The sequence below is a fragment of the Oncorhynchus nerka genome, linkage group LG14 (assembly GCF_034236695.1).
Source record: "Oncorhynchus nerka isolate Pitt River linkage group LG14, Oner_Uvic_2.0, whole genome shotgun sequence".
Classification (NCBI taxonomy): domain Eukaryota; kingdom Metazoa; phylum Chordata; class Actinopteri; order Salmoniformes; family Salmonidae; genus Oncorhynchus; species Oncorhynchus nerka.
The window spans coordinates 38933511-38951710 of NC_088409.1; the positions used below are offsets into that span (position 1 = coordinate 38933511).

At 44.8% G+C, this 18200-nt stretch overlaps 2 protein-coding genes across 2 annotated transcripts in view; one reads left to right on the forward strand and one right to left on the reverse strand.

The window, feature by feature from the left end:
- The window catches only part of si:dkey-22o22.2 (neural-cadherin), an 84393-nt gene extending 75379 nt beyond the window's left edge, over positions 1–9014 (forward strand). Inside the window, exons 27-37 of the mRNA XM_065027196.1 lie at positions 63–277; positions 1026–1153; positions 1308–1435; positions 2402–2513; positions 3673–3853; positions 3955–4121; positions 4221–4485; positions 4931–5111; positions 5242–5495; positions 6248–6405; positions 6588–9014. Of these exons, the coding sequence (XP_064883268.1) occupies positions 63–277; positions 1026–1153; positions 1308–1435; positions 2402–2513; positions 3673–3853; positions 3955–4121; positions 4221–4485; positions 4931–5111; positions 5242–5495; positions 6248–6405; positions 6588–7184 (2386 nt within the window). The 3' untranslated portion in view covers positions 7185–9014. The remainder of the gene's footprint in view (positions 1–62; positions 278–1025; positions 1154–1307; positions 1436–2401; positions 2514–3672; positions 3854–3954; positions 4122–4220; positions 4486–4930; positions 5112–5241; positions 5496–6247; positions 6406–6587) is intronic.
- Positions 9015–10791: 1777 nt separating this feature from the next.
- Positions 10792–16272, reverse strand: LOC115141009 (G1/S-specific cyclin-E2-like). The gene is made up of 12 exons (XM_029679572.2): positions 16238–16272; positions 15304–15365; positions 15099–15177; positions 14931–14981; positions 14268–14413; positions 13744–13879; positions 13347–13493; positions 13119–13214; positions 12905–13039; positions 12677–12788; positions 12420–12577; positions 10792–12167 (listed from the first exon to the last, which is right to left on the reverse strand). The coding sequence occupies exons 2-12, from the start codon at positions 15321–15323 to the stop codon at positions 12060–12062; spliced, it is 1188 nt and encodes a 395-aa protein (XP_029535432.1). The 5' UTR covers positions 15324–15365; positions 16238–16272; the 3' UTR covers positions 10792–12059.
- Between the last annotated feature and the right edge of the window lie 1928 nt (positions 16273–18200).

Below are 18200 nucleotides of genomic sequence, written 5' to 3' on the forward strand. Positions count from 1 at the left end.
TCTCTAGTTAGCATTAGCTGTTAGAAATAACACATTCACAATGCTTCTCCCCTGCCGTTCAGGTGCAAGTGTCCACCCATGTTTGACGGGCCTGAGTGCCAGCAGACCAAGCACACCTTCCGCGGCCAGGGTTATGCCTGGTTCCCTCCCATCAGGCCTTGCTTTCAAAGCCACATCTCATTGGAGTTCATAACCGAGTCAGCCAATGGGCTGCTGCTCTACAACGGCCCTCTAGGCCCTGCCCAGGCCGGAGAGCAGGAGGACTACATTGCTCTGGGTAAGAACAGACAGCCTACATGTAGGCCCTGAACAGAAACAACCACACCATAGTCCATCCCACTTACTCCTACTTCCTACTTTCAGTGTGTCTGAATATTGATAGGTAAGCAATATGGGGATCGACTGGCAACCAGCACTCTTGATCAAACCTCTAGTGGAGGTGACACTCATATCCTCATAAGCCTGCGTCATATTCAGGTCCCTATAAGCCATGTGGCTTTTATGTCAAGTCATGTCCCCCCTAATCCTAATGTCACATCCCAGAGGTCCTATATGTCCCTAAAAGATTAGTCCAGTTTAGCCTTTAGAAAGGCCTTACATAATCTGTTTGGTTGCCCCATCGCATTAATTTATGTCATTATCGAGCCTGCTCCAAGTTCCCCGCTCCGGGGATAGCAAATCGAACATGGCTGCTGAATTGATTGCGGTGAAGCATTTTTCACTGGTTCTGCTCAACTGAGTAGCAGTGTAGAACACAGAGGTTGGTCAGGTCACACACCATGTAGTCATACACACTTTCACACGCATACTGTTATTGCAACATTAAGGTGGCTTATCAATGTAACTCTGTATATTGGTGAGTCAGACAGTTTCAAGCGCTTGGTGGCTCGATTGGCTTGTTTCCAAGAATGTGTTTGTGAAAATGACTAGATTGATGCAGAGTCAGAATGTGTTTCCACTGTTATGTGATCTCAAGCTTCGAAGTGATTATGTCTCCTCATCCCTGTTTCCTGTCTCTCTTCCAGAATTGAGGAATGGCGTTCCGACCCTCAGCATCAGCCATGGATCGGGAACACTGGCGGTGCAGCTCCCAGCGAGATCCACCGTCACGGACCGCCGATGGCACCGCCTGGACATCGTCAGTGACGGAAAGGTCCAGGCATATTCTCAGAGGGGTTGGAGGAGGAACTGGTTGGGGATTGGGGAATAGCCGATGGGGGAATCCTCATTGGGATGCTTACATTATGAACTGAGCTAGGACCTGACTGTGAACATGACGGTGGTACTATATGATGTGTTTAATCCAGGCAGTTCAACTGATCCTAGACCAGTGTTCGGGGGCAGTGGTGAATGAGGTGGAGGGTCTAGTGGTGGAGGTGCTGGAGACAGATCAGTCTGGCTGCAAGGCTTCTGGCGAGACCCCTGGCAACCTGAGGTAAGAGGAGACAATGGTAGACCACTAGACTACTACAGACCACTGAAGACCACTACTGACAAACCATGTTATGCACAAGCTAACACTAGCTGGGTTCCCATCCAATTGGCGACAGATTTTCATGTGAATATTGTAAAATCAGCTAAATAAAAACGATGTGCATTTTCTCAGCAGAGATGTGTTTCCATCAAACTGACCTGTTGCAGATAAAAGTCTGTGCGTGATGACGTAGTGCACAAAAAGATACCTTTTGCGGTCAAATTCCCAAAAATGTCCCCAATTTTCCCAAATACAAAAATACAAGTTAAATGGGTTTCAATCGTATTTTAAACTATACTGATAGTTTTCTCGCAGAATGTTTTTGTTGTTGTTATGTAGCGAGTGTGCCCACTCTGGTATTGGCACGTGCTCTCTAGCCAATAGCACTATCTGAAAGATGTTCACTAGAGCGCACATGTGGCCGACATGATGAGGTTATTATTATGGACAAAAGAGATATTCTTTTCATTTGTTAAACAGCATTATCATGTCACCAGAATAAGACCCTCGATATTTATTGGAAAGGAGCATCAAGCTCATCAACGTGCACTTTAATCACCCTGTGAAGTTCATCATATCCTATTTCATCTGTAGCCTAATAAATGGCATGGTTTCCCGACGAGTCGTAGTGGGAGGACTACACAACATGTCATCGCGTGACTCCAAGTTTACTTCGATATAATGGTTATTACATCAATATTTCGATATTTCTCGCATAATTAATTTTACCAACACAAAAAGATAGCGTAGCGTATTTTGTTTTGTCGACATTTGGAAAGTTTCCCGAAAAAGATTCTGTTTCTGTCAGGCCTGTCATGACATTTCTGATCCGACATGGTCTTTGCTTGCATAAACAGGTTGGATGGAAACCTGGTTACTGACTCTTATTCTTCTTACTCTTCTCTCCCTCTCCTCCCCATCTCCCAGGTTCCTGAATGTGAACCAGCCTCTCCAGCTGGGTGGGGTGAAGGAGACCTCCACACACAGACGCTACAAAGCTTTCACTGGCTGCCTCAGGAACCTGGTGGTCGATAGCAAGGTAACCTCTCTACCCTAACCTCTCTCTTCCCCCCCTTCCCTTGCTTTCTCTTTCTTTCTCTCCCTCTGCATTAAAGTCACACCTCCTCCTCTTCCTCCACTACCATTTATTTCCCACTTCTCTAGTAGTTCTATCCTCTCTTCCTCACTGTCACAGTGTTTTGATGCTCCCCGTCAGAGTGACAGAGCTGTCTATCCATCAGACTGATAGTGACAGGTTTATGAACAGAGCTGAGAGGAGATGGAGACTGGCAGCTGTATTAATATACCTGGGAAGAAGAGATGCTTTCTTTAAGTCTGTTTACTCTATGGGGTTGTCAATATTCATTTGTTTATGTGAGTGGGTTTTTCCTAGAGTGTTTTGAGAGGCAGTGTATGTGTCTTCCAGTTGGGAGAGTGTTAGCTTCTCTGTCTCTTTTGCGACTTCTCTCTGCAATGTGTGTGTGTGTGTGTGTGTGTGTGTGTGTGTGTGTGTGTGTGTGTGTGTGTGTGTGTGTGTGTGTGTGTGTGTGTGTGTGTGTGTGTGTGTGTGTGTGTGTGTGTGTGTGTGTGTGTGTGTGTGTGTGTGTGTGTGTGTGTGCGTGCGCGCGCGCCCGCACGTGTGTCAACCTCTTTGTGTGTGTCTTCTGTTGGCACTGGCTGAGAGAGTTGGACAGACGGTCGTTTGAGCACAGCTTATGAAATGAGGACAAAAAAACGATTTCAAAGTCCAAATAAGACATAAATTAAAAGAACATCTCCTCCATAAACTATTCCTGAAAGCAGATTAGCTTGTGTGGTTTTGCGTCACTGCTGGGAAATATTGAAGGGAGGGAAAATGGGACTGAAGTGGTGGCCATTTTGGCTCAAATGGTTGACAGTTGACCATATACAGTCCTGTTTGACATGAATAATTAGGGAGGGAGCACAGCAGGACAGCATGAGTGATGACCATTTTGGATCAGACAGTTGATTATGTACAGCAACAGTAGTAACCATTTTGGCTCAATAAGTTGACCATATAAAGCCCTATTTGACATGGGGTGGGAAAGGAGAGGATCACAGGACAGCAACGGCATCCATTTGAGCTCAAATGTTGATAACTGACTCTGAGGGCTCTCTTTATGTTTCTCTAAGCAGATATTTAACCTATAATGTATTCACTACATCTCTCTCTGGAGGTGTATGACCTGGGAATTCCGGGGGAGAGCTTGGATAGTTCCCCAGGCTGTGGCCTGACAGACGGGGTGTGTGTGACAGCAAGTGGACCCTCCTGTGGCGTCCACGGGACCTGCCTGGGCGAGTGGGGCTCCTTCAGCTGTGACTGTCACCCCGGGTACAGCGGGCACAAGTGTGACAAAGGTAGGTGACTTTGCTGGTGGACTGGTTCTTCTTCACAGCAGTATTTTGGTGTGTGAATGTGTGTGAGAGATTATTAACCATATCGCCTCTCTCCCCTGTAGCTCTACCAGAGTGGTCCTTCGCCAGGGACAGTATGCTACGCTACCAGCTGAGGGGGGGAGGTAGCCCCCGTCGTACACACATCCAGCTCCTGCTCCGCACGCGCTCCTCCTCTGGCACCCTGCTCTCCATGACGTCCCACGGTGCCAACGAGTACATCATCCTGGAGGTCAGCGCCCTGCTGTCACATCACTCACAGGATCCAATTTAGTCAATTGGAATGTGAAAAGTGGCTACATTTGCTTACGTCCTCTCTCCACTCTCTCAGATCGTAGACAGCCACCTGTCGGTGCGTGCCAACCTGGGCGACGGTGCCCACTCCCTCCGCCTGGCCAGCCAGCGGGTCGACGGGGGCCAGTGGGTCCTCGCCAGCTTGCATCGTCATGACAACCTCTTCACGCTGCGCCTGGAGCAGGGCGGTGGCTCGCGGGAGGCCAGGGCTTGGATGGGGAACAGGCGGGAGATTGTGGTGCACCCCTCCAGTGTGCTGCTGGGGAATGGACCCACCCCGGGACAATCTGCTGACTTCCAGGGTAAGACGGTCTCCTCTTCTGTCCTTTCCATGTTTTCTCTGCTGGTTCTCTCTTATTTCTCCTCTGTCTCCTCTTTGTCTCAATCTATTCTCCTGTTTTCCTGTCTCCTTTCATCCTCTCTTCTCATCATGTCACCTCATCCTGTCTCTACTCCTCCCATCCTCTCCACTGTAATGGTCTCCTCTCTCCTTGAGGCTGCCTTCTAGCTCTCAGTGTGTGTATCTTTGGCTGGGTCAAAAAGCCACAGGTCCATGTCAAGGAGTGGCTGATCTTTCTGTCATTTTGTTCCATATTTTTTATACAATCTTTCCTTTTGTCCCTCTATTTTACTTTACCAAGGCAAATACATTTCTTAGAAGTAGCCATCACAGAAAACAATCATCTCTGATGATCTTTTATCCTATTAGTATTGGTCTGTCATTAAGTCTCCCTTTCTCTTTCGCAGGCTGCCTGCGGGATGTGAGGCTGAACGACCACTCCCTCCTTCTGGATGGTCAGAGTACCGAGTTCAGCACGGTGTTGGAGCGGAGGGGGGTGACATCAGGTTGTCACTCAGACGCCTGCAGTGCCAAGCCCTGCCGCAGCCCCCTCTACTGTGTGGACCTGTGGAGGAAACACCAGTGCAGGTGTGTGAGGCTGACTACACACACATTTAAACACATACAAGCACTATCTCACACACACACACAATCTTACACATGCTAAGGACACACAGACATAGTTAAAAGAACAAACCTGTTCTCCGCCCTCTCCCAGGTGTCCAGGTGGCCAGGTGACGGTGACAGACGAGACATCAGGCCACCACCGCTGTGTGCCCTCCCCCTGTGGACCCTCGGCCTGCCGTAACAGGGGCACCTGCCACGCCCTGACCCCTGACAGCTGGCAGTGCCGTTGCCCCGAGGGGTTCAGAGGTCAGCGTTGTGAGGTGGGCCAGATGAAAGCCCACCGTATGGCCGCCCTCAGCCCGGGCTCCATCCTGGTCATCAGCATGTGTCTGCTCGTCTTCTTCGGTAAATATGGGCGACTAAAACCCTCTCTTCACATGACCTTTTACCCTTCCTATAGTGAGCTGTTTTTACGGAACATTAAGCGTGCTTAAAGACATCAATAGAGTAGCCATTATAATGCTGTCCATTAGCAGCATTGATAAACACCATACAGATAGATGTATAGTTAGATGTATGTAGAAGGGAGAGCAGGGGAAATAGACTAGAGACTAGAGGGCCTGTTCAATGACAGTGACACGTGACAGGTAGCGAGGTTTGTATGAGCCTCTGACGGGTACGGCTCTGTGATGTCAGACTAGCAGTGCCCCCGAGGACCCCTCTGTCAACGCTGACGGCCCTGATACACGACGCAGCGAGATCATAGCCCCATGCCAGGGAAAGGAGAGGGGGATGAGAAGTGGAGAAGGCGAACATAAACATCTGAGTGCTAAAACTAGAAATGTCAAGCGAGATGAGGAAAAGGGTGAAGTAGCTACAGTGGTGAATGTCTAAAAATCTGTGATGGTTAGACTTGCAGGGAGAGTGAGGGGAAGTTGAGAGAGATGGCATGAAGGGAAAGGGGAAAATAGAGTGTAGGATTGCCTGAGGGACGGTAGATGGCCGACAGAAGACAAGAGGTGAACGTAAAAAGGATAGGTTTTGCTTCATCTCTTTCCCTTCCACACTCAGATGCATGTAGAGTACAGTAGTGTTATCTCTCCATCTCTTCCATCCACTCTAATGACTGAACTGTTGCTTTTCTCTGTGTCCTGTAGCTGTGCTGGTAGCTGTGACAGTGTGGAACCAGAAGGGCAGTCGTAGTAAGTTCCAGAAGAGGGGCGTGTACCACCTCCCTGCAGAACACCAGAGCTGGGAGGACATCAGAGAGAACATCCTCAACTACAACGAGGAGGGAGGAGGAGAGCAGGACCAGGTGCACACACACACACACACACACACACACGCACAGGTCAGACATTGCAGCACAGCGAAATGACCTACGTCGCTGTTCATTGAGATTGATTTCTAAATTGACCACTAGATGGCATCATTTACTTATTTTTCATACTTATTTTTCATACATGTTTTTAATTTGATGCCATTTCATCCCTCCAGAATGCCTATGACATCACAGAGCTGAAGAGGCCCCTGTGTTCCAGCCTGTCCCAGTCCTCATCCTGCACCACCGCCCCTCTCATCAAGTCCTCCCAGGGCTCCCAGGAGGAGGTGCACCCCGCTGGCTCAGCCTGTAGCTCAGGGACCCCCTACCTCCACATCCCCCACCACCACCACCGCCATCAACATCACCACGCTAGCAATGCTAGCTATACTAATGATAGTAATGATGCTCATGCTATCTCCGTGGGCCACTGCCCCATGGACTTCAAGAGCTACGTGGCGCGCATCATCTGGGAGGCCGACAACGACAGTCAGGAGTTCCCGCCGGACAGCTATCATGTCTGGAGCATCGAGGGCGCCGGGTCCCCGGTCGGTAGCCTCAGCTCGCTGGGTTCTGCTATCTCCCACGATAAAGCAGAGGAAGAGGAGGGAGCAGCCTTCAGCTCTGATTGGCTATCCCACTGGGGGGACAAGTTTGAGGCTCTAAGTGAAATGTACGAGCGGCCGGCGCTGGCGCTGACATACAGGGACGCTTTGTGTTACAGCCAGAGTCAGAGGAGCCATAGTCAGGACAACCTGCCACACCCTTTTTAGGGTATTCATAAACCACAACCCATCATACACTGCAACATTGGCTGACTTAGTTCCTGCTAGTGATTGTGTCTGGTGTGTCAATGCTGGTTGGTAGTAAGGGAAAGAAAGCACACAGAAAATTGGCTCCTGTTATTTTTTTCTTCATGTTGACAGGTTTGCTGAAGCTTTATGTGGTGGAAGAGGGAGTACAACTCTTAGTGAGATTAATTAATTTATTCTGTTTTATTTCTCTCGGTGATGTGTTGAAACTGTATTTATTTTTGCTCTGAAATGATGTTGACCCAACAGGGACAATGTTGTTCTTCTATATTATAAGGACTTTGAACTTAATGTGTCAAATGTATATGTTACCGGTACCCATTTATTTTGTATTCTAACGTTTTTGTTTCAGGCATCCTATTGGATAAAGACAGTCATGCCAGGGAAATGGGCAAACGGAGAAGCTCTGATGTGTTCCTTTACCACATTCTATCCTGTGAGAATATATATTAACAGCAGTTTTGCCCTACACAGGGGGAGTTCCCCTTCTTCAGTTCATCAGGAGGTAGATATGATCTCTAGGAGGAACCTTATATAACTAAAGGAAAATGGATTAGACGAAGAAAGCTGTCAATCGTGTTGCTTGTTCCTTGATATGTGTAAGTTATCCGTTCTCATATGCAAGAGATTCTAGAGCCTCTAGACTATTGTCAAAGACTTTCCCTTTCAATCACGGTCTAATTGCACTAGTGGATGATTCTCAGTCTTGATTGCAGAATCCATTTGCCAAAAAATAAGTACAAACCTTAAAATGCTTAGAATGGTAAAAGCAATGTTGATCTGCCTGGTGAGAAACCTTCACTTAGCATCAATTATGTGTATTATAGAATATAGTGATGGGTTTCAGATAGGAAATATTTTTCTACTCCAATATAGACATGATGAACCCAGCCCTTGTGGTGCACTGTGTTGATGTGTCTTACAAGGACCTGCTCTTTTCTTCTGTTTCTAGCTCTATGTTGGTTCAGAGATGGTGTTGTGTGATGCCAATCATGTCTGAAACTTCCTGTCCTATCGTCTTGGAAACAAGAGGGCAGGATGACCCCACAGTGTTCTGACAACGTCTGATGAATGTTTTGTGCTAAAGGAGACAGGAAATACAGGGAGGGGGTTGGCTGGGGAGGAATAGTTGTGAGTAGTCAAAGAAAAGTCAAACAGTACAATCACAGAAACTCCATTGCCGACAATTATTTTATAATTGATCTGATGGAAATGGTTCTATTTTTGTTGCCGTAAGTAGACAGAAACTCCACAAAACTAGCTCTCCAAAATGTCTTCACTTTACGATTTTGTTCTTGATAACTCTTATATATAGCTGTATAAACAAATATCACATTTTTTCCATGGCTGTAGAGTTACTGTGATGCACAGTGGGGACAAAGTGAGAACCAGGAACACCTCACTAACAAACACACTGATAAAATCCCTTCTGGCTATTGTCTCCACATTTCAAATGACTGGGGGTGCTTTGTGTTTGGTCCAATTATCGACTGCATCCTTACATTTTTTCCCCCCATATAACTTAACTGCAGTTGCTATGTTTGCATATATTAACCTAAAACTATAGATACAATGGATAAATGGACACACATGGACTCCAGAAGTCACAAACCCAGTAAGGCTTCACTCCTCGCAGCCCAGCGTCCCTACTTACTGTATTCAGGACTCGAGGTCCTTGCCCCCATGTTATTATGTGTATATATAATGTACATATCTACGTTTTATAGCAACCTAACGTCAGATATTCATTTTGTATATTACTTTTAATAAAAATGACTTTTCTTCAAGGCATTGCAATTGGTTGTGTAACTTTATTTGTCCAATGTATGGATGGCTGTAACTCCATCTCTATTATATGGACACCGTTAATGAACCATGGCACAGGCTTTATCAGGACATAGCACTGTATGAGAGAAGGTTCAACAACAGGGGATAAGGCCATGATTATTCTTAACATAGGGACATACTGCCCTCTGGTGGTGAGTTTCAGATATTTACATGAAATACATGAAATATAATGTATTTGGTCAAATTATATTGTTATAGTTTCTCTCAAGGATAAAAAAAAATCTTTCTACTGTATGTGTCATAGATAATATGGGCTATTTGTACGTGGAGATGGTAGCACATGTACGATAAGTTGAAAAATGAAAAAAACTTGTCATAAAAGTGAAGGACTCATTATGCAGTTGAGTTAGGGGTGGGGGGTGAGGGTCTCTTTGTCAGGGTTGGTTTAAGAGGGATGGGTGGGGGGGTTATGATAACGCTGGCATGTAGAGGTGGGGGCTATGCGTTCCCAGGCCAACACAATAACCTCTCAATAACAACACAATAAGCGAGACTTGGGAAGGGGGGGGGGGGGAGAGCGGCCCATGGCTGCCTTGCTGTCCCACTGTCTGCCTCCTAGACTACCCCCTCAAACACACACACTGGCCTCATGGAGAGACATGCATCATCACACACAGACCCCCAAGCGGAGCTGACTGACCAGGGATCAGTCACTGTTCAGTCCTTTCAGGGTGGGGGACATTAGAGGGACTAGAGATAGGACTTGGGCAATTTTCTTAAATGCCCAGTGCAGTCAAAAACATAATTTCCCTGTGTTTACTATAGAGTACAGTATATTTCCACACTATGAGGTTGGAATAATATTGTGCAATTGTGAAAATGATAATGCCCTTTTAGTGTTCGAAAATACAGACTGACATTTCAGTCTGTATTTAACAGCTAGTTTTCAGTTTTCCCCACTCAGACAGTCCTAGCATGATTGTTGCTTGAGAAATTGCTGTTTGCTAAGAATCAAATTTTCTTTTTGACCATCTGAATTGAAAACAATCACAATAAGTTAATTGTTAACCTGAAAAGACTTGATATTGAGATAAAAATGGCTGCCTTGGAACTTTAACACAATCACATATTACTGACAGTCTCCTACAGCTGCTTTGACTCACCTTATATAACCTTTTATTCATAAGATGAGTGTTGTCCCTCTGGGTTCAACATAACACCCTTCAATACCTGAGTGATTCCTTAGAATGTTGAGCACGTCATCGTGACTGTCTGAGTCATGGTAAAGGCTTCTTCTCCACGGCGCCAGTCATTCGAGTGAAGCTTTCTCCTCCCCCTCAGAAGATACTCCCACGGCATGTGTAAACATGAACTAAAATGCCAGGCCCAAGACAATTACTCAAGGCCTAAGAAGGATATGTTAGTAATGCAAAGCACAGAAAGATGAGGCCTACACTTTTTACAACACCCCACCATTCTGTGAGAAGGTATCATGTCGGAGGAAGCGAAGGCGTGAGGCTCACACCGCACTCTGGTTGGAGGCCAGGCGATGTGCATTCCATCTCCCCTCAGCATGTCACAGATATGCAGGACTCCCAGACTCTTATGTCCATGTAATAGGTAGTATTGTATACAGATCTTGTGGCTTGATGCATTCAAGTTAGACCCGTTCTAAATGGCAGGCCCTCTCCAATTCACAAGACTTTAACAAACCGTGGTCCAAAAAGCACTAGGCAAATGCTGCCATTCCAAAGTCAACCATAAAAGCAGGCAAAATGTATTCATTTCCATTTCATTTATTCAATACATGTCATGTTTCCATTAGAAAAACAGAACATCCAGTTTATGTACATAACATATACACATGAGTATTTACAGTTTAAACATGGTTCTTTGTATACCGCTGCCTCTGCACAACACTGAAGGGTTCAGTTGACAGTCACAGGTTTGCTGGACAGACTGGGTTAGAGCCCTCCACTGGAGCCTCAAGTCTTTACAGCACCACACCAGTTCAACTAAAGCACCACTGACAGGCTAGCGCAGAACTACGCAACATAACATTTCATATGTAACTGCATTATACCCCCCCCCCCCCAATAAGAGATGTCAAAATCATAAATAACATGCATCCCGTGACTTAAATAAGTTGCCTTCCTTTGGCATTGTTAAAGAAGTGGATTCATAGTCCTATGAATGTATATATGGAGATACAAACATTGTAAGGCTTAAATGAACAAATAAATACAATGTTAAAATGCCATGGTTGTAAATTGGTCCAAGAGGCCTAAATCAAAGTACTGAAGTCAAGTGTTCCAGGAATGTGTTGTGGCGGAATGCACCAGGCACATGGACATGGGTTGTTCACAGCGAAGAGAATACATACGTTCAAAAATGGTGCTTAAGTCGGTATAGAAAAGAGTTAACCCTACGCAACCCTTTCAAACGGCTCAAATGTTCAAACGTAACCACAGCAAACATCAATACTTCTTTCGGTGTTATTGTACGGCTGAGCTTTCCCATGAGTAGCCAGATTTAGACTAAACAGCACTAAATACATACGATACCACAATGTTAGGAGACTGAGTTGAGCAACTCAACTGTGTATTATGTACCAAATAAAATATGAGCTCTTTAGCTATCAAAACATCATGTCTTGAGATGTTCAGCTTCAAGTAAAAGAGGGAGCAGCAGACATGTTTTCCTATGGAGAAAGATTTGATTTGAGTCACCTCAAATGATCTCCATGTAAAATTCTAATTCTGGGGATTAAGATGAGAACAGGGTTTGTTGCAATCATTTGACTAAATAAGTCAATATAGTAACCATGAGCTAATTTCCATGGTTGTACTGCATATATACCTCTGATATCCAGCTTGGTATATAAAGTAAAATAACTCCTCTTAACATGCTACACAAAGGTGAGTTATTACCAAAAGGCAAATTTGATTGGTCACGTGAGGATGAGGTTCCGAAGTTAAGTTTCCCGGCCTCTGGCTGGTCAGGCGTGAAGTCTAGGGAATTCTCCCTTCATCGAGGAGACCCTGGGGCTCAGTGATTGGCTGGTTTCTCTGTGCTTTTTGGTGGAGTCAATATCCCTCCTATGGTAGCAGGCGACAGACTGTCTTGGCTGTCCGGTTGCCTCTGGTGAGCGTCGCTCTGTAACAGACAAGACACTTCATTAAGAACAACGAACATTTGTATGAGCAGTTCTATTCTTTCACTTGAAAAACATTACTTGGTAGCACAAAATGGCTGCCCATGCATCAAGATGGCTGCAATACATTTCTGGGTGGAAAAGCGACTTGCTCCTCCTAAACACTGGTAGAAATACTCTAAACAGCCAACAGTGTAGCCATTCTGTTTTTAATATTGTACTCATTCCAGCCCCTGAAATGTGTGAGCCCTCACCAGCATGGACAGGTAGTCTACGTGGGTCTGGATGTTGTGTCTGTCATCAGACGTCACTTTCTTAAAGTCTTTGAGCTCTGCTCTGGGACAGGCGCTGACCGTGCGCATGAAGGGGGTCATCCACCGGACACAGGGAGCAATACTATCCCACGTCAGACCTGCACAGAAACAGACATTAGTAACTATGTAATAACACGAGGGCTGTGGGGTTCTAGAATGGGGCCAACCCATGTACACGATGCCAAATCAATGCTTACCTGATACTTGGTGGACAACGTCAAATGAGAAAAAATGGCAGAAGGCAGCAGCAGCCAGTATCCCATACTGGTAGTCCAGAGAGTTGATGTCCAGGATGGCCAGGTCTAAAAGCTGTAACATGAAGAGACCAGGACAACCATTAAAACAGTTGAAGGTTTTCAGCTTCCCTAACGAGACGGTCAAGTGTCAGGAGAAGCTGCTGGGGGGGGGGGGGCTAGTGGACTCACCTGTGTGATCTGGATGTAGGTGTCCTGAGAGAACTGAGGTACCAGGAAGTTGACGCCATCCTTTAGGGACTCCACCTGAGCATAGAGCTTCAGCCATGTGATCACCGTCTCTGGACACAGGTTCCAGTTCAGCGCCTGATGGAGGAGAGAAGCCATTAAGTAATGTGACAACTGAATTAGTACAGTGCAGGGTTGGGCACAGGGGGCTTCTTACCTTCAACATGACAAGTTCCATCTCCAGGATCGCTTCCTCCTCACAGGCTCCGTCAGTAACGTAGGCAAACTCATGGAGCTTTGGAGGGTAGATTTCCTGAGGGGCATAAGGAGGGGGAACGATTCGACTTGAGAAATATACAGCACAAATGCCATTTTGTTATGACACAGTATAAACTAAAGCAGTGGTCGCCATCCAGAACATGAAAACGGAGGGCATTACGCCTACCTCCATCTTAGACGCGATGAAGAGGGCTGTGATTCCTATGAGCTGCAGTCGGTCCTTCTCCATATCGTCCTGTGTCAGCATGAAGCGGTCAAAGAAGTCCTGAGCCAGATAAGCAGTCTGTCGATGCAGAGTGTACACCTCACTCACCTACAACACAGGACAAAACAGGGGTGGGTTAGACATCAGTCAGGTCTGTACAAATCCTGGGGAAATATAGTAAAGAATTATTGGAGATGTAGAACCCCTGAGAAAATAACTATGCAGGTGGCGTATCAGACCTTTGGCTCATTCATATCCAGTCATTACAAATCCAAACGCGGGTGTAAACGAGGCTTATAGATGGGTACAAGTAATAGGCCCAAGATTGTACAGCAAGTCATTTCAGAGACACACGTACCTCTAGAAGCCAGTCCAGGAGAATGGCCCTCATCTTGGGCTTTAGTTTGGGGTGCTGCTGTAGGAAGCCCTTGTCATGGACATACTTCAGCTCCTTGTTCAGCATCTTAATCCACACGTCATCTGAGCTGGCCCAGCTGCCAAGAGGAAAAACACACCGGTCTTAACAGGACATCCAGTGTGCAATCGCATGGACTATGAGGGCCCAACAACAGACACTGAATTTGTTCGTCATCAATAGAAACAAACAGGAGAAAACGCAGAAAGTTTAGAGTAGCTGAAGTGTTTCTAGTTGCAGGTCTACTGTCACCCTGACTAATGTAAGCGTTGCATTGACACACATTAGCCAAGTGGCTAACGTGAGTAGAGTCCCACTGAAACATTACATATTCAGAGTTTTCTTAAGTAGCATTGGGGGTACACCTTAGGAACAAAGACATTTGGAATCTGCATGAGAGGGAGCAATTTCCACTCTATTGAGGTGTAAAGGGGATTTGGGCTAAGCCCCTTCGACACACACTGTACCTGAGGCAGGGCAGCGGTGAGGTCTTGATGAAGATGTTCTTGAATCTGAACTGCTTGAAGCCAGACCGGTCTCTTGTCATCTCCAGCTCCTTGTGTGGCGTTTCTACGAGGACACATGGACTTGCCCCTTCTTCTGACCACCGTTTCTAGAGAGAAAAGGCACCACGGTCAATCTCTTCATCAGCAGTCACATAAGCAGCAAATGCAGATATAAATAAGCATGCATTTACCAAGTGATAATTCCATATAGCCAACAGAGCCCTCATTTACAAATAGAGGTCACAGCATGCTACCAGCACAGTGAAAACTACCAAACTGCTCATAGCTATAGTATACATATGAACTTAACATAGAAAATAAAATAATGATTTCGACAGAAACGGGTATTTATGAGAGGTTCTATGGTGTATACAAAAACAAAGCATGTTATGTGATTTAGATTAGGCGGGTAGAGGAGAAAGGGACAGACAAAACGCGGGGTTATTGCGCGCAGTCTAACCCACTGACACAGTTAACGCGAATAGTGAAGTCTCATCAATAATTACTTCGACATCAATGCGAATTTGACCATAGTTCACCCCTAAATTCTCCCACATGATTTACAGTCATCAATCACTGGAACAACTTGGTAAAGTTAATTGATAGAATAAACAAGCAACCAACCTGAATTTCATAGCTTTGTTTCTTCACTGCGGGTGGCATCTTTTTGGATGGCTGAAAAGTGGACAATACAGTTAGCTAAGATTATAGTTCTTATTTGACGACAAACCAATAAAAACAATACCGCTACACTACCAGTTAAAAATAACACAGCTAGCTAATTGAACAAACCTCAGATTTTCTTTTTCGTCTGATCTTGACATTCTCTTCTGGTGCGTTCTCATCTCTTGCTTTCAATGTGATGCGACCACTGAAAGGACAGAATTTTTAGCGACATGAAGCAGTCACCATGCAAATTGTTACAAACATGTACAAATAAGCAATGTTATAGCTAGCTTGCAATCATGCTTGTTGATAACAAGGCTTTTTCCCATACCTGCGTCTAACGTTAGCCATTCTGTCAATTGAAGGCTTCAGAGTTCCACCGAAAATGATCCACTGAAACGGAGACAGGGCGAAAACATTGTTAAAATGGCAAAGATACTTATCTTTACAAGTTCAAAACACGATTGGATAATAAAAGGCTGTTTTTTCCGGCGGTAAAATGGCATGCCAAATGGGTTGAGCTTGTGAGTACCGTCATTTCCATAAAGAAATCTACCACAAATTGCATAAAGATCAACTTTATGCGTAGTCCCAGCGTTATGTCAGAAGCCCTGGTAGTAATTTACATGGTTATTGTTAACAAAAGTAACCACACGATAATTATTTGATGGTTTGTGAAACCCAACTACGCGCCAATTTCTCGAAGCGGGAGGATTTGGACAGTCACTATGGCTAGCTACAGTAGCTCACCAACTAACCAACTGAGCAAACTTTAACTAATACAGCAACATAAAAAAAGTTTAGATAAAGGATATGATACTTAAAGAATGTATTTCCGCAGCAATAATTCAACATTGGTAGGTATAATTTGCATGAGGATGTAGTTTACTGGCTAGCAAAGTTACTTGCTAAGTATCTTTATGCCACGTCCCTGAAAAGCAGTGGTTGCTTCTATGTTAACGTTAAATATCAATCAAATTTGATAAAAGAACAGCGTAAAAACAATGTGAAGAAAGAGATGTATTGTCTTATCAAATCAACCAACTAATGTTAGCCAGATAACATTAGTTTGCAACCAACTTGTTTGCTAACGTTACCAGTCTCTCTTGCTATTTGGTTCCTTTTCAATATTTTTTGACAAAAAAAATAACCCAATAAACGAAATGTTACTCAACGACATAATAGCTTTACCACGCAATTTCAGAATAAACTCCCGAGATATATAGCTAGTTAAATAAGCAAACAATTACTCTCCAGCACCTTACCCTCAGAAATGAATGAACGAATAATGATCAGCTGTCGCGCCGGCGCCAATCTTTATATATATGACCATTCCATGGCAAGTGCGCATGTGTGTTCCCGGTTCATTTAAACGCGCTAAATGTTCAAATCTGAATTCCATTTATTGCAAATAAGAAAGCGAACATTCGGTTTTATTTCCCGGGAGTTAATACATTTGATCACGTGTTTGCGAACATTATTAGAGACTAGCACTCATCGACTTTGTATGGATGGCGGATCTACTTTGCACAAGAGGGGTTTAATTTATATTTTTAGGAAAAAAGGACGCTTTCCTTATTTCCCGGTTAACCTTAAATGACGCAGTAGGCGCTGAGTTAGCCTTTACACTTGGTCAAGTATATATAAAAAAACGTTTATGCTCTATTTTCTTATTTTTTCGCTGCAAGAAAAACACTTCCGTATTACAGGTCCACCTATGGGAGGGGTTTCAAACTCGCTTAGCCAATCAGAGGAGGGTCAGGAGAAACAACGTGGTCTTCCTTCAAAATGTAAACAACCCGAGATTAAGATAGTGTGGAGCGCTGTCATATTGAAACAGGAAGATTTTTACACGTTTCAACGCAGAGATTATATGCTTATTGTTATTGTACATAGATTGAGCTAGGTTGAAGCTTTCTTTTTTTCACTCCTCTTCTAGCTAATGCATTATTTGTCATACCAAGATAAGACTGCTGGACCCGTCCAAATAGTGACATCGACCCCCATGTATACCTATACCACAGTTTCTTACTAAACCATGTTTCCCTATACCGTAAAGCAGGATCAAGGAGTTACATGCCGAAATATTCTGAAATAACTTATTTAATTTTTTAAAAGTTATGCTTGAAATGGGCATTGTCTAATTGACTCAACAACCAAAAGCATAAAGTTAAGCCTTTTTAATGAATCAGAAAATCAACAGTTATTTCTGTTTGCCTAGCTGGCCAGCTGATTGATCCCATTTCGTACAATACCCCTCAGATTTCAACACACAATAAACATCAGTCATTATTCCATTTTATAGCCTTTAAAACAAGTGTATAGGATTATTTTATCAGAGTTATTATTTTCTGGGTCACTGTTTATTTCCTAAAGTGTTGAATCGGTTGTTTGTTTGTAATGAACTCAGCAAAAAAAAAGAAATGTCCTCTCACTGTCAACTGTGTTTATTTTCAGCAAACTTAACATGTGTAAATATTTGTATGAACAAAGCAAGATTCAATAACTGAGACATAAACTGAACAAGTTATACAGACATGTGACTAATAAATAGTGGAACAATGTGTCCTTGAACAAAGGAGGGGGGGGGTCAAAATAAAAAGTAACAGTCAGTATCTATTGTGGCCCCCAACTGCATTAAGTACTGCAGTGCATCTCCTACTCATGGACAACACCAGATTTGCCAGTTCTTGCTGTGAGATGTTACCCCACTCTTCCACCAAGTCACCTGCAAGTTCCCGGACATTTCTGGGGGGAATGGCCCTAGCCCTCCGATCCAACAGGTCCCAGACGTGCTCAATGGGATTGAGAACCGGGCTCTTCGCTGGCCATGGCAGAACACTGACATTCCTGTCTTGCAGGAAATCATGCACAGAATGAGCAGTATGGCTGGTGGCATTGTCATGCTGGAGGGTCATGTCAGGACAAGCTTGCAGGAAGGGTACCACATGAGGGAGGGGGGTGTCTTTCCTGTAATGCACAGCGTTGAGATTGCCTGCAATGTCAACAAGCTCAGTCCGATGATGCTGTGACACACCGCCCCAGACCATGATGGGCCCTGCACCTCCAAATCGATCCCGCTCCAGAGTAAGAGGCCTTGGTGTGATGCTCATTCCTTCGAGGATATACGCAAATCCGAACATCACCCCTGGTGAGACAAAACCACAACTCGTCAGTGAAGAGCACTTTTTGCCAGTCCTGTCTGGTCCAGCGACGGTGGGTTTGTGC